General features: G+C 35.0%; 1 protein-coding gene across 1 annotated transcript; it reads right to left on the reverse strand.

Annotated features, from left to right (window-relative positions):
• Positions 1–13,976: 13,976 nt before the first annotated feature.
• On the reverse strand, positions 13,977–15,082 carry LOC106844069 (olfactory receptor 5L1-like). Its single transcript, XM_070487191.1, has one exon. The coding sequence runs from the start codon at positions 15,045–15,047 to the stop codon at positions 14,097–14,099; it is 951 nt and encodes a 316-aa protein (XP_070343292.1). The 5' UTR covers positions 15,048–15,082; the 3' UTR covers positions 13,977–14,096.
• Positions 15,083–15,678: the final 596 nt, after the last annotated feature.

Consider the following 15,678-nt stretch of genomic DNA (forward strand, 5'->3'; position numbering starts at 1 on the left):
AACTGTATTTTCATCCAAAAATATACATTTAAAGATTCTGAGAGCTAAAGTTCAGGTACTTCGACATACATTCGTGTAGTCTCAAAGATACACCTTATAGATAACTATTTTTAGTTATCTTTGTGCCTAGATCAAGTGTAGGGAGCGGTCGTTATTTATCTAAATTATCTCTCAACACTAAGGAAGAGTACTAATAGGTTTACTTTGCTGTTTTGCAAAGAGGATCATTTTATACTTCCCTTCTGCGTTCATGGGTATGTCCCAGTGAGATAGAATGGGCAAAAAAATTACAACCCTCATGTCAATTCAATTTACCCTCCATTAGGCTTCAATATATATTTTTTAAACGATGTGTTTAATCGACTTGCTCAGCCAGAAGGGAGTGTTACTGGATTAATTTATGTTTGTTTGTATCTCTCCTATATACTAGTATCACCCTGTAAATGTTCCATCATAATACTTAGAATTCAGTAAGTAGTAAATGAATAAATAGGTATAAAAGAAATCTCCTTCCCTGGACTATAAGTTCCAGATAGCACTTGGCTGTCTTGTTTACCATTTGTTTTGCATTATTATTTATAATGCTCAGCTACAGTATGCCATTCAAAACTATCTATTGAATCAATGAATGTTGTGGCCTGAAGATCTGATGCAAAAATAAACCTCTGTAAATTTACTGAAAAAGAACTCCCTTCTTTAATTTTATTCAACTATGTTCATTTTAGATGAAATACATCTGCACTTGTTGTCTTTTGGCCTAGGATGAAATCAGAATCTAGGACAGGGATTAGTTGCTGTAAAAATATTCTCAGACTGTTCCTCAACATTCTGCCTCAGTTATATCAAAGGACATCCCCAGGACTATCAGTTCTAGATTTATATTGCACTCCACAGAGTTCACTTCAGCCTGCGTATTTCCCTTCTTGCCCTCACCCTGGAGAAAAAATATGTTGGTATTGAAAATGGTATAGAAACTGTGTGAACAGAAGTTGGGGAAAAAGGACTTGGACCTTCTCCAAAAGCCGCTGGAAAACAGAATTGCATCTCCTCGATGTGTTTGAAGTATTATACTAGTTCAAAAAAAATGAAATGCTTTATTGATACAGTTTAAGTTTTAAAGGAAGAGTTATTGAGGTAAATGAGTTATTGACATAAATATAGGTTCCTTGGGGAAAAAATGTGAAAAGTAATATTTAATAGAATTCCATCTGTAATGACTTATATTGGCTGTCTGTGTATCTGTGAAATAAACTGGGGCCATATTCTAAGCAAAATTTTAATAGTGGTCATCACTGAGTGGTTGGATGTTAGGTAATTCTGTAATCTATTCCAAAAACCTAATTAAGTTAATCACATATGCTGTTCAGATTAGTAATTAATCCACTTGTGAAAAACATAAGGAGTGAAACAACGTATTAAAAACATGCAATTTTCAACAGGTTATTTTCTTGCATTATGAAGTGAACAGTATTAGCAAGAACATTTCATTATCTCATAAAAATTTCTTTCACAATATCAATAATATATTTGTTATTCATAGAATATATCACAAATGAGGGCTATCAATCACTGTCCAAGCCTCTTTCCAACTCAACATCTTTTATTAAAACTGTATTAAATATAATCATATCTATAAAAGTTAAACCTATTATGGTTATGTTAAATTAACTTCACTGACCATGTTTCACATAAATGTGTAAGAAAACAATATTCCTTTTTTTCTTTACTTTTTCCTTTAAAGACTTTGACTTAATAGCCTTTATAAATGGTCAGGAAACAAAGGTTTTTTGGGTTTGTTTTGTATTCATTTTAAGAAAATGATAAAGATGGGAGAGACTTTGAAGTAAGACTGTCCTCAGTTTAAATGCTTATAATATAATTTATTTGTTAGCTCTCAGACCTTACACAACTAACTCCCCATCAGGTACAAAACTCCTAGTGCTGAAGGAAAACATGGTATCATTCATGGCATCATGCGATGAAAGGGAGTCTCCAGGATCCATCTATGTTAACTTTAGAGCCTGCTCACCCAGTCTGTCAGATTCCATCCTAGCCTCATGTCATGTTTGGAGCTTCATGACATGAGAGTACTTCATCTTATATCATTTTGTATGTTCTTATTCCAAGGCCATGGCTGAAATGGCACAGTTAGCTGCAAATGATCCAATATCTATCTGTTGTGATAAACCCATGTACTTCAAAGTATATTTCCTGCTCAGTGTTTAGGTAGAAACACTTGGTTCTTATCCTTCTCAAGCTACCATTCCATTTTTCCTTACTGAAAGCCCATATTTTCCAGAGCCCTGCCTCACTACTGATCTGTATGGACAAAACTCTTCTTCTAAAGTTAGTTCCATCGTGGTGAATGGAACTATGGTCTAGGTTTAGAACCCAACATACATTGTTATCATCGGAAGGCTTTAATCTCTAGTTCATTCTCTCTCTCACTATTCAGCCTCATCTTTATGTTAAGACTTACTTTGGTCTTTCCATCCATACCTTTTCTATGGGTCATGCCCCAGAAGCTGACCAAGCTATCATCCCACCATTTGTTGGTTTCACTTCCAACCTCTGGCTCTCAGATGATAGTCTCCCTCAGACATTTTCACAGACATTTGGCCTACCAATCAAGAGACTTCACTCTGAATATATTGTTGAGAAAATATTTTAAGGGCTAGACTTTTATTTAGTTGATAAATGCAAATAGTTTTAAAAAATCTCACTATACTTCATAATATTAGGTAATAGTCATGTGTGCATAGAATACTCCTCTGGAGGATGAACCAAAAAAACTGCAGGAGACATATATACACTAGGCCTATTCTAGGCATATAATCTAAATTATAAATAATTCAAAGTAAACTTACTCTTACTTATTTCATAAAAATTTACTCATTATCTACACTAGGGAAGATACTGTTATAAAGAGACAAAGGATCAAATAAAGGATAAAAATTAATGAATATATTTAGTAGAGGGTTAGAACAGACACAAATAACTTATGATTAGACAGAAAAAGCTGACAGTCTTAAAAGAAGCACATTTAAGATTCTAGTGAGGTTTAGAACTTGAGCTGTTATCTATAATTGAAGTGTGGTCAGAAAAATTATATAGGAGTTAGTATTTGCGGAAGGTTTTTTAGAGTGAGTACAATTTGAACAGCTAAGCTACAAGGTGCATGTATTCACATGGAATAATTAATTGAAAAAGCATCTCAGTCAACTGCATCTATTTTCTGTCACAGAAAGAAGGTTGTGATATGTCAATGGCTTATCCAGTATTGGGAGTAACTTTGTTAAAAATTTAGATTGGGAGTCTAGGCCAGTGGGGTCGTGGTTGAGTTCTCATGCTCTGCCTTGGTGCCCCGAATGTGTGTGTTCAGACTCTGGGCACAGATTTACGCAGTGCTCATCAAGCCATGCTGTGGCAGCGTGCCACATACAAAATGGAGGAAGTTTGGCACAGGTGTTAGCTCAGAACTAATCTTCCTCATCAAAAAAATAATTTAGGATGGAGAGAAAAAAGGAGTAAGAATATGAGATTTAGAACATTATGTGCAGGGTAAATCTGGCCCTGGAATAAATATTTGAAAAATTCGACTTTATTTTTTAACCTGTCCACTGTTAATAGACATTTAGTTTATTTTCAATCATTTTCTACTGCAAACTATGATGCAATGGATACTTTTGAAAGTGGTGAACTTTTATAGGTTCAATTCTTAAAAGTGGAATTACAGATTTAAATGGTGCAAGCATATTTGATTTTCCTTTGTTAGATGGATTATCCTCCGTAGAAAATGTCAAGTTATCCTCAATATACAATACTAATTACACATCCAGCAACATTGAAGAAGAGTGATAAAAATGTCAACTTTAAAACAATAAAGCATTAAACATAATACAAGTGGTGTAAGAGGACCTGGTTCTGAGGTTAGACTCTGACCCTGTTCTGTGGTTGAGGCCTCATTATGCACAGAATTAGGGAACATCCATATTAAACTGACTTTTCCATCAGTTAGAATCAAAATTCAAGAAACAGACGGGTTTAAATATTGTCAAACTCAGTTACATCTTTTCTTAAGAAAGCAATTTTTGGCTAATCACTTTCCTAAAGGAATTTTTGACATCTTTGTTCCTTAGACTGCAAATTAAAGGGTTCAACATAAGTTCTATAAATGTATAGATCACAGAGGTCTCTTTGTCCATATTCAAGGAATGATCAGTCCTGGAGCACAAATAAAGATTGAGGTTCCATGGAAAATAGTGACCACAGTCTGGTTTCCAGGAAGCACAAGTGGAGAATCCTTTTCTTCTTCCCTCAGCAGAACTTGTAACAATAGCTGCTATGATGCAGAGAAGAACTGTTAGAAGGCAGTTAGCCTCCACCAAACTAGCAAAGACCACCAGAACGATGTCATGCATGTAAGTGTCTGTGCAAGACAGAGAGAAGAGTGGGGAGACACAACAAAAGTAACAGTTAATTTCTTTGGAGCACAAAGATAGCTGTAAAGTATTAGTAGTGTTAATAATTCAGCTCATGGTGTCACCCCCCAAATATTCCAATTGTAAGCTGTCAGCAAATCCTCTTGGACGTTATAACAGTATAAAGCAGTGGATTCAGTTGTTATGTACCGGTCATAAGCCATGGCAGCCAAGGGGAAAGATTCTGTGTCAACCAGAGAGCAGAAAAAATAGAAGTGTGCAACACAGACTTTGTAAGAAATGGTCTTCTTATTGGAAACCAAGACCACAAGTAATTTTGGGGCAATGACAGAAAAGTAGCATGTATCTATGAAGGACAATATGCAGAGGAAAAAGTATATATGGATGTGCAAGTGGGAACCGATCATGATTAATAAAATCATCCCAAGTTTCCCCATAAGGATAACAGAATAGATTAAAAAAAAAAAAACAGCTAAAAGAACACTCTGAACTTCTGGATGGTCACGAAATCTCAGGAGAAAGAACTCAGTATTCACAGTGCTATTCTTCACCTCCATTCTCTGCAGTGCTCCTGGACTTTGAAGTTGTGACAGAGTGATGGTGGCAATATTAATACTAACCTCAGCATTAACGAAAAATAAAAAAGAGAAAGATCAAAATAAATAAAACAGTACTTCTAAATCAACTTGGGCATCCTGATAGCACCTAGGCATATCTGCAGTTCATATAGCGTAAGGCATAAATTTTCACTTTTTAAAATTGTATTGATAATTCACTACTTCTATTACTTAAAGCTATTGTTTTTCACTTTAAATGACACCACCATTAAACCGGTTGCTGAACTCTAATCCTGAGCTTCACTTTTACTTTCTTCAACTTTCTCATCTTCCACCAGTGTCAGATGATAGTGGTTAACCATATTTCTAGACAGCAAACACTTAGTAAATAACCTCTGCTCCCATCTGTGTTGTTTTTGTTCATTTCCACAACAGATAAAAGCACTGGTATTCCAGGCAAAGACTTGTATAGATAGAAGAGCAGAAGTTCTTAATTTCTAAACCTGCGATGTGATTTTGCCTCTGAGGAACAAGGAATGCCTTAGAGTTATTTGAAATCCACTGATAAAATAGAAAGAAGAAAGCTTCTAATTTAGTTATATAAGTGACTGAATCCTAGGTATGTCACTAAGTAATTCAGAAACCTTGGGCAGGCTAACTCATCCCTGCGTTTCAGTTTCATCATCTATGATAGGAGAATGATAGTACCTTTCTCCTCATATTATGTTTTAATGCATTTCCCTCTACAAGCTCAATATCCCCACTATCTTGTTCCTTCACTCTTCTAAGTTTGGCCAAATAGCAGTTCTGAGTCAATTCAGACATCTATTTTATTTTATCTGGAATCCAAGCTATAGAGTACAACAAAAGAAATCCTCATGCTTGCAAATTTATGAAATTCAACCCAGGAAATACGATAATGATATCCAGGAAAGTTTCCATGCCCTCTGTGGTGAAAAATTGTAAAAGATGTTGAAAAAAGGCTCACAAACCTAGTTCTATGAGTTATCTCTGCCTTTTATTGTCCTTGCTCTAGTTTGGAAATCTGTACCTTCTAGATAACTGATAGCAATGTGAGGGACACTTGTCTATAGACATGCCCATTTTGTCCAGTGTGGAGACAGCTGATTTCCCTCCTCACAGTGGAAAAAGTCAGTTTTGTATCTATCTGTAAATTTACTTGTGAATTCCTGATCTATAATGCTGTGATTCTTTGAATTGTCTTTTGTACCATTTATAACAGTTAAATTAATGAATGAATTAAGTAAAACGAATGACATACTCATTTTATATTTGCATAAAAGTGAGAATTTATGTGATATATGTATACAGATATGTCATCTATCAATCTATCGATCGATCTATCCATCTCTCTATATGTAAGTGTTCTTTTAATACTTCATATCACTCATAGCTATTTCCCACATTTAATAACTATTGCAAACTTTCACTATGCTTTTAAGGTCTCCTTCTATTATCTTCTTCTCACTCCCAGAGAATAATTCCTATTTTCTATTTTGTGGAGAATCTTATATGAACATTTGGATTCACCAGTGACTCCCTCTCTTCTTCTCTTCTTTTTCTGGTGAAAACATACTCCTTCCCTCTGAGATTAATCGCTTCGATTGTGCATCCCATTTTGACTGTCGGTGTCAATTGAGAAACACACTATCACTATTAACCTTTCTGTCATAAACTTTCAGCACATAACAAAGTTTAAGTTGATTTCATCTCTAAAAATATTACCCTGTATCCACTTCCATTTGTTTTCCTTCATTTCATTGCAATGTTTTCTTACAGGCATCTATACTGGTTTCCACTTTCTCACTTCATTCTACTGAGAAGGATTTTTGTCCCAAAAACTTAAAACCCTTTTTGTTCCACATCCCAAACTACATTCTAGCTGTCACAGCTGAAGATTTTTCAACATGTAATGAACTTTATTTCTCTATTCCATGTGATAACTTTGGCCTCTTATTTCTTCTTAAAATTCCATCCTCTCTTGACTTCTATACTCCCCTCTTGATTTCACTCCTAAGCTCAATATGCTCAATATTCAGCCTTCTTCATGGGTGGTGCCACTTGCCTAGGACTATATTCTTGACGTCCTTCTCCCCTCACCATGTATACTCTTCCTACATAATTCTATGCCTTTTTTAGAAAAAGTTTTGTGACAAAGATTGGCCTAGAGCTAACATCTATTGCCAATCCTCCTATTTTTGCTTTAGAAAGATTTTCGCTGAGCTAACATCTGTGTCATTCTTCTTCTATTTTATGTGGGATGCCGCCACACCATGGTTTGTTGTGCAATGTTAGATCTGCGCCTGGGATCCAACCCTGCAAACCCTGGGCTGCCAAAGTGGAGCAGACGAACTTAACTACTACGCCACCACCACCAAGCTGGCCGCTCTGTGCCCTTTTTAAAAATACCATCTATAAAGTGATAATTTTCATGGACCCATTCTGAGAATATCTGTGCAACTCAAAGTTGGCTATCAAAAAGGCACAGGTACATTTCAGCATGCCTAAAACAAAATTTAATTGGTATCACTTCCTATAATTTATGTCCATTCTATAACCCCTATCTTGGTATACATCCTTACCACCTACATTGCTGGTCCAAATAAGAAACCTCATCTACATAAAAACCAACCAAGAACCATTGATTCAACCTTAGACATGTGGCAGATATCCAACATTTCCTCTTTATCATAACTGACATTCCATTATTTAATTTCTTCCCTCTTATTCCTCAACTGAACCTCTTAATTGACCTCATTCCCTCCAGTCAATTCCCACTATACTTTGAAACATGCTACAAAATTTATCCGTAAAGCACTTTAAGAGCTACCTGTATAAAATAGATTTCGTATTATGTTTTCTTCTTCCTTAAACCCTTAAAGGATTCTCTGTCCCCTACAAGCTCAGAATTTAAATACTTTCTGATTTGACATATATTTCCACGTTTATTTCATATCCTCCACCTCAGAACCTGAACTGATGACATTATCAAAATCCTACCCTCTTGCTTATTCCTCAATTTATTTCAAGTTTTTAAAAGAACAAAATTTTTTTAATTAAAACTTTCCATATATTTAGAGTTAATAAGCAGAGTGTAACTATCTGGGAAGTTATTACTTGAGTACGTACAATGATAGACAGACACAATAATGATTGTGGATACTGGATTATTGCTCAAAGTTTATTTTCTACCTTTGTTCTGTTTCTAGATAAGTTAGGTGAATTCTGGGTAAATGTGCATATCTAGCATTAACTTTTTTTATCTTGTAATTTTCAAAGTACTTTCACATTTAATTTAATTCTCACAGATTTTTAAAATATGTTAAGAATTTAAAGTCTCTCAATTATATTGAAAAGGACCTGATGATCAGGCCAATTAATCAGTCCAGTGTTGCATAGTTTTGCTATCAAAGTGCAAGGGCCACTGATTGGAAATCCTGCCTCACTGGGCTAAAGCACTCCCCAATAAACATTGCCTTCACAGAGATGAAAATATGTCTGATGTGGTGGAACTTAGGAAGAAGATTGGAGCAAATAATATCATTACTTTCCAAAAAATCAATGTGCTAAATTTGACATAGGAATATTAGTTTAAAACTAACTTAAATTTTCATTTATGGTATTTGCTAGAATTGGCAGGTTTACTTCTATTGACACAGTTACAGAGACAGTATGTTTTGGTGCTTAAAAGCCTGGACCCTGGAGTCAGATTTTCTGGTCTAAATCTGGCTCTACCACTTAATATGTGCATGACTTTTGCAAAACTTTGTAACTCTATGGTTTAATTTTCTGACATGTAAAATGCGTATTTTAGGAATATTTGTAATGATACAGTATTTTGAAGAGTGCTTTTCATATATCAACCATTCAATAAGTATTAGCTATTATCTTTCAACCACTGAGAAAAGTTTGAGCTTCACTAGATATTAATATGCATTAATTTGTTATCAACAAGATCCCTTTTTACTCTAAACAAATGGTTAATGGAGAAAGAAAGCATCATTAAGCTACCAGTCAACTCTTTGGAATTCTCTTTTCCTGAAATACATGTGGCTTCCTCCTTAGAAAATATCAACCCTCATTGAGTGCCAGTCCATCTATACATGTCTACAAACGTGAAAGACAAGATTGCCAACTGACCTAGGAGTGGAGCAATGGCCACTGCTGTGAAAGCAAGGGAAAGACAAAATTACGTCTAGTGGTTAGTGAGGAAAGGGTGGATGGAAATGTTTCTTTGGTGATTATAAAAAACTATCTCTCTTTTGGTAATTATGAAAAATGACTATTGTAAGGAAAGTAACAAAGAAAGAGCCTTATCTTTAGTGCAATGCTTAAAAAAGCTTGGAGTCTGAGTCACGGGGAACGATCACTTGTTTGATGAGCTTGTTTTCCTCTAAACCCTTTATTTCCAGTCACAGAATTAAAGGTAATAAAGAAATCAAATTATATAAGAATATTTACCTGTAATAATCTTTCAAGAGTGTTGCATGCTTCAAGATTGAAAGAAAGTTTCAGGATTCATAAATGAAATGTGAAAGCCAAATGGAACAATTGAAGAGGAAAAGAATACAAGAAAAAAATAAAATGAGTCCCAAGAGGAACCAAATCATCTGTTCTATGCAATTGACAAATGAGAATGGAGATGGAGATTTCTGAAAGAGTTCAGCAAACTTATATATTGCTGCAGTAAGTTCTGTATATTGAGTCTTAGTCACTACTTTTGTAAACTTTTTTTCTATTCCCTTAAAATCAACTCCCTCATCCCACCCCAGTCCTTTCAGTTGTATTGATAACTGTTGATACCAAGCATTACTATATGATAAAATAAAGAATATACAATTTAAGTCAGTTATAATTTATGTCTAAGCCTACTCAACTTTCAAAGAGAAATGATAGATCCTGAGAACTGTGTTTATATTTCCATTCCGAGTTGGAGTCCAATCATGCTGAGAATTGTCTTACAAATATCATATAAGTGTGTTTTGTTGTTGTTGTTATTTTTGTTGGAAATACCTGGAGGATTTAAAAAATGTCACTCTAGGCATGTTTATTCTCAAAACATCAGTTTCTTATGTGTCAAATAAGTGAGTATAAGAAGATGAGCATTTAAAATCCTATCCAGCTCTAATATCCTAGGATTATGTTAAGAACACTACAACATCACTATCTTTCTTTCACTCACCTTCTTACTACACTGTTGTCAGCATGAGTTTATTTTTCACTGGAATGATAAATTTTGACAGTTAAAATTTAAAAAATTTACCCATTGCGACGTTTTCTGTAATACATTTGGACAGTTCTTGATGTTGTTCCTCAGAATAATTCAAGACCTCTTATATTTTGCTTTTTTTCTTTTGAGATTAGCCTTCCAAACTCACCTCAGATGCCAAGAACACACACACTAACATTCAAATCCCAGTGAGAAATGATATGTGAGCAATTAAGCAGTTCTACTGAGGAATTGATTAAACAAAAAATGAAATGATGCAATGTATTTTTCTACATCCTGAGAATGTCTCAGAAAGTATATTTTGGCTTTAAAATAGTAGGTTATTATATGTAATGTTAGATTTTGATATTTTCTATCTAATTTGACTTAACTAGCTAAAAGCAACTTGTCAAACAACTATCAGAATGTTCTGTGTGGTAGGATGGTGGAATTAACTGGAAAGAAGAAAAAATGTATCTGTCTAGCTATTGAGAATTGGATGATCTTGAAAGTAAACATGTAAATGGATGAATGAAGTTAATGACTCTGATATGTGCTATATATGTATTTATGTTCAAAAGGAATTCGGCCATCCAAGGCCAGAATAGATCAGAGAATCTTCAGTCAATAAATATATTTGCTCTTGAATATATTTTGCCAGGAAGTGTTCTAGGTACAAAACAGAGAAAAGGTGGACAATCTGAACTCATGATAAAGAATTTTGTCAATTATAGAATAGTGAATGAGACACAGTGAAGGAAACAGTACTAGCAATTCTATGGAGATTTGAAGTCCATGGCATGATTTGAGACTTGGAAATAAGATTTATAGACAATGTGTTGCCTAACGAAAAAAGATAATACTGAAATAATATATATATATATATATGTATGTGTGTGTATGTGTGTGTATATATATATCTTGGCAAAAAGAACTATGAGCAGTTTTGACCTTCTATCTCTGCCCAAAGGATTAATCTCAGCAGAAAGAAACTCTTCTTTTCCAGTAATTCCAGCAAAATTGCACAGTTAAGTCACCAGCTTACTAGGTCCACCCAGAAACCAATCACCGGGTCTCTTGATTACTGGCCATGACCACTTCCCCAAATCCCATTAGGTGCAAAGACAGAGACCTACCAAGAATAAGTAAGGCTGGGTCCCCACCAGAAAATCGAGATGCTATTAGTAAGAGAATCAGAAATACATATCGACTCCGATAGTTAAAAAGTAAGGAAGTGACCAGATTAAATATGTAAAACAAAACCACTTAAAGAAATACAAAAGAAACTTTTATATGGTTTCTTTTCAGACATGTTTGAGGAGTGCTCAGTGCACCTCAATTATTCCCACACGACCAGGGGTGTTATCAATGAACTAACATTGGGAGCAAAAGAGAAATGTAACATTTCAAGTTTTTGTGAAGCTGAATGTAAAGCAGATGTCCTTTTCGCTAATAAACAGAAACAATCAGTCTTTAGATATGAAAAATATGTCCTTATCTTAGGATATGGAGACTAACAGTTATCCATGCTAAATTGAGAATAATTCTGTTCCCCTGAAGCCCTAACATTCAGGGTCTCTGAAAGAGACAATACAGATTCTGGAGAAAGATCAAATTAGTAACTAAATGTGAGCACCTGGGTAGCTGGAAAGGCTTCTTAAATACAGGAAATTTTAATATTGAAGGTTCCTCAAGAGACTAGAGCTCTATTATATTGATCCTTTCTAGTTCAATCACTCCCATTTCCAGCGATTTTGCTCTCTATGGGAGATTTGACAAGGTGTGGAGACATTTCTGATTGTCACAAATGTGGGGAGGAGTGGTCCTGATATCTAATGAGTTGAGGTCAAGGATGCTGCTAAGCATACCATAGTACACAAGACAGACAGCCACAGCAAAGAACTGTCTAGCTCAAGATGTCAACAGTGGTAATGTTGACAAATTCTGTTCTAATTGGAGGACCAAAGGTGAAAGATATTTCTCTTACCTTCATCTAAAAATGCAAAGACTCATGGGTCATATGTGAAATCTCACTCTATTTAAAAGATTTGAAAAACAGTACACAGTTGTATTTTCATCATAAACCCAATATAACTTCATTCTTTTAGTCATTACTTATTCATTTATTTAAGGAAATAATGAATAGCTGTCTTCACCAGGGATACAAGAATATTTCCAAATGATGCTTACCCTCAAAGATTTCTTTCAAAGAATCATTAATAAGAGTGAAATTTATGGGACAGATCCTTGCAGTTTTATTATTATGTTTAAGTCCCACAAAAACTCTCTGAGGCTGGCAGGTTATCTCCAGTTTATATTTGAGGGAATTTAGGTTAAGTAAGTTTAAGTGTCTTTCTCAAAATCACTCATCTGGATCTGAATCTGGACCCAGGTGTTTAATCTCAAGTCAGGTGTTCCTCCTACTTTACTGAAGCAACAAGGACCTATTTTACCTTTAGATAAGTGATTCCAGTAAAAATATAGACGATAAATACAAAAGGAGAGCTTAAGAAAGTAAGAAAACAAATTGTTAACATTGTAGGACTGTAGGAAAGGCGAATTATGAATTGGCCTTTGACTGATAGGTGTCTTGAGCTTGAAAGTGTACCCTTATATATACCAGGTTCTAATCCTTGGAACCTGTAAATGTTGTATTATTTGGAGAAAGGTTGCTTGTACATGTGATTAGGTTAAGAAACTTGAGATAAGGAGATTAACCTGGATTATCTGGTTGTGCTCTGAAGGCCACCACAAGTGACCTTATAAGAGAGAACAGAATATTATTTTCTACACACACAGACACAAGAAAACATAGGAGGGAGAAGAGAGAGATTTAAAGGCAGTAGCCATGAAGGAAAACTGAAGTAATATGACCACAAATCAAGAAGTGCCTGCAGCCCAACAGCCAGAAGAAATATGGAAAGGTTTATCTCCTAGAACCTCCTGCTAACACCTTGATTTGGGCCCAGTGATATTGATTTCAAATTTCTGACCTCCAGAACTTTAAGAGAATAAGTCTATTGTTTTAAGCCACCAAATTTGTAGTAATGTTTTTCAGAAGCCATGGGAAACTAATGCAATTGGCTTAAAATATAATAAATGTATAAAGTGTAGTAAATGCTTAAAATCATGTCAGGCAGAGCAAAATAGTTAACAAGGACATGGACACCTAAAAAAGAAATGACGTCAAACATACTTTAATCAAGACTTAAGGTGAAACAAAGAACAAAAGATAAAAGTAAAAACAATGGCAATAACAGCAGATATACCATATTTAGTGCTAAGGATTTAAGATGTATCATTTAATTTTCATGAAAGTTTTATTAGAAAAGTGGAGTATTATCATTTTAAAAGTTCTAAAATTATTACCTTTCAATCTAAAAATTAATAAAAGAAAAAATAACCAAAAACTTAGAAATAATGCCCAGAAATATAGATAAAGTCATAGGAAATTTACTACAAATTCTCATGAAAAATCAGTGAATATGAGGCAAATGTATACTCATTCTACGTTAAAAAAAAAAGATGAAGTCAATTTAATAAGAAAGGTTTCATGCATTAAGGGCAATGCAAAAACATAAAAGCACTTTGTTAAAATTATATTTATGTTACCTCAAACAAAGAAATTGAGTCTACCAATATCACCCCAAAAACCCGTTCAAGGCAATTAGGGATGGGAGAAGTGCAGCAAGGGTAGCAGATGCACTTGAACTCTCCAATAAAAGGGTTTAATAACATAGGCAACTGGGAAGCAAAAAAGAATGCATTGTCCTCTAGCTCAAAAAATACTTTCCTATTTTACTTTTCATTCACATCCACCCAAAACAAGACCCTCAATAAAGGTATTTAATGAAACCCTGAGTCTAGCTAAGAAAATAGCTTTTCAAAAGGCAATTTGGATCCCAACACTTTCTTGACAGCTTCTTTCACATCCTTGTTCCTCAGGCTGTAGATCAGGGGATTCAGCATGGGAATCACTACAGTGTAAAATACCGTGGCTGCTTTGTCAGTATCCATACTGTTGCCAGAACTGGGCCGGCAATAAATGAAAAGGATTGTTCCATGGAAGACAACAATGGCTGCGAGGTGGGAGGCACAGGTGGAAAAGGCTTTACACCTTCCCTCTGCAGAGTGCATCTTCAGGACGGTGATGAGAATAAACAAGTAGGAGGTGAAGATGATCATAATGGTAAAGATCTCATTGAAAGTGGTCACAATAAACACCACGAGTTCATTAATAGAGATGTCATAGCAAGCAAGTGTTAAAAGAGGGGGTAAATCACAAAAGAAATGGTCAACTACATTTGACCTATAGGATGGGATTTCGAGAGCTAAACACAAATGAATCAGAGAACACACAATTCCATAGAGGTAACAGCCGGAAACTAGAAACATACAAAATTTCTGGGACGTGGTAATCGTGTACAGCAGAGGGTTACAGATGGCCAAGAAGCGGTCATAAGCCATGACAGCGAGCAAGAAGACCTCAGTGACTGCACACATACAGAAGAAGTAGAACTGCACCATGCATCCCAGGAAGGAGATTACTTTTTCCTTGTTTAAGATATTGGACAGCATCTTTGGCATGATGACTGTGGAGTAGCAGAAATCCACAAAGGACAAGTGGCTGAGGAAAAAGTACATGGGGGTGTGAAGTTGAGAGCTGACCTGAATCAGTGCAATCATGCCCACGTTGGCCAAAACTGTGACTCCATATATGAGAAGGAACAGAAGGAAGAGAAAGGCTCTCAGCTCAGGGGCATCTGATAATCCAAGAAGAACAAACTCTGTCACAGTGGTACAGTTCTCTTCACTCATTTCCACCTTATGTCAGGATTGGGAAACCAAATGACAAGTTCTTCTATCTTCTAAAAACAGAATAAGAGATATAACAGCACATTTATTTTAACTTCGGTAACATACAACATTGATATCAAACATAGTGTATTTGAAACACAAATGTCAAATAATTCAAAATGTTCACTGTCTCAGTGGACCCCATAGATAAAAATTAAGTATCAGCAGAAACCTATAAGGCTCTCAACTGTTACCTACCAGAATAAATTGAGTTTGATGGAGTTTTAAACAGATTCAATGGTATACTCTAAAGCCTCATGGAGATCAACTCCTGTTTCCTGAAAAATTTAAGTTCTGTCCAAGGAGGGTAACAGTTATTGTGATACTATATAATGTACACTATTTTTTTTACTGTTGTCTATCAGTAACATGAATTTGCAGCAGGTGAAGAGATCCTGTGCACTTCTCTTGTTGGAGAGTGGGACAAACCATTTGAGATTGGTGGCTCACAAAGAATCTTCAAATTTGGAATTCTGCAGAATGAAAAAAATAGAATTAAATATATACTAAAAACCATCATCAATTTTACTTATCAAAATCAAGTTAGTGAATTATAATGATAGTGATCAATTTCAATAATGACTCAGAAAGA

Source organism: Equus asinus, chromosome 17 (genome assembly GCF_041296235.1).
Source record: "Equus asinus isolate D_3611 breed Donkey chromosome 17, EquAss-T2T_v2, whole genome shotgun sequence".
In the NCBI taxonomy this organism is placed as follows: domain Eukaryota; kingdom Metazoa; phylum Chordata; class Mammalia; order Perissodactyla; family Equidae; genus Equus; species Equus asinus.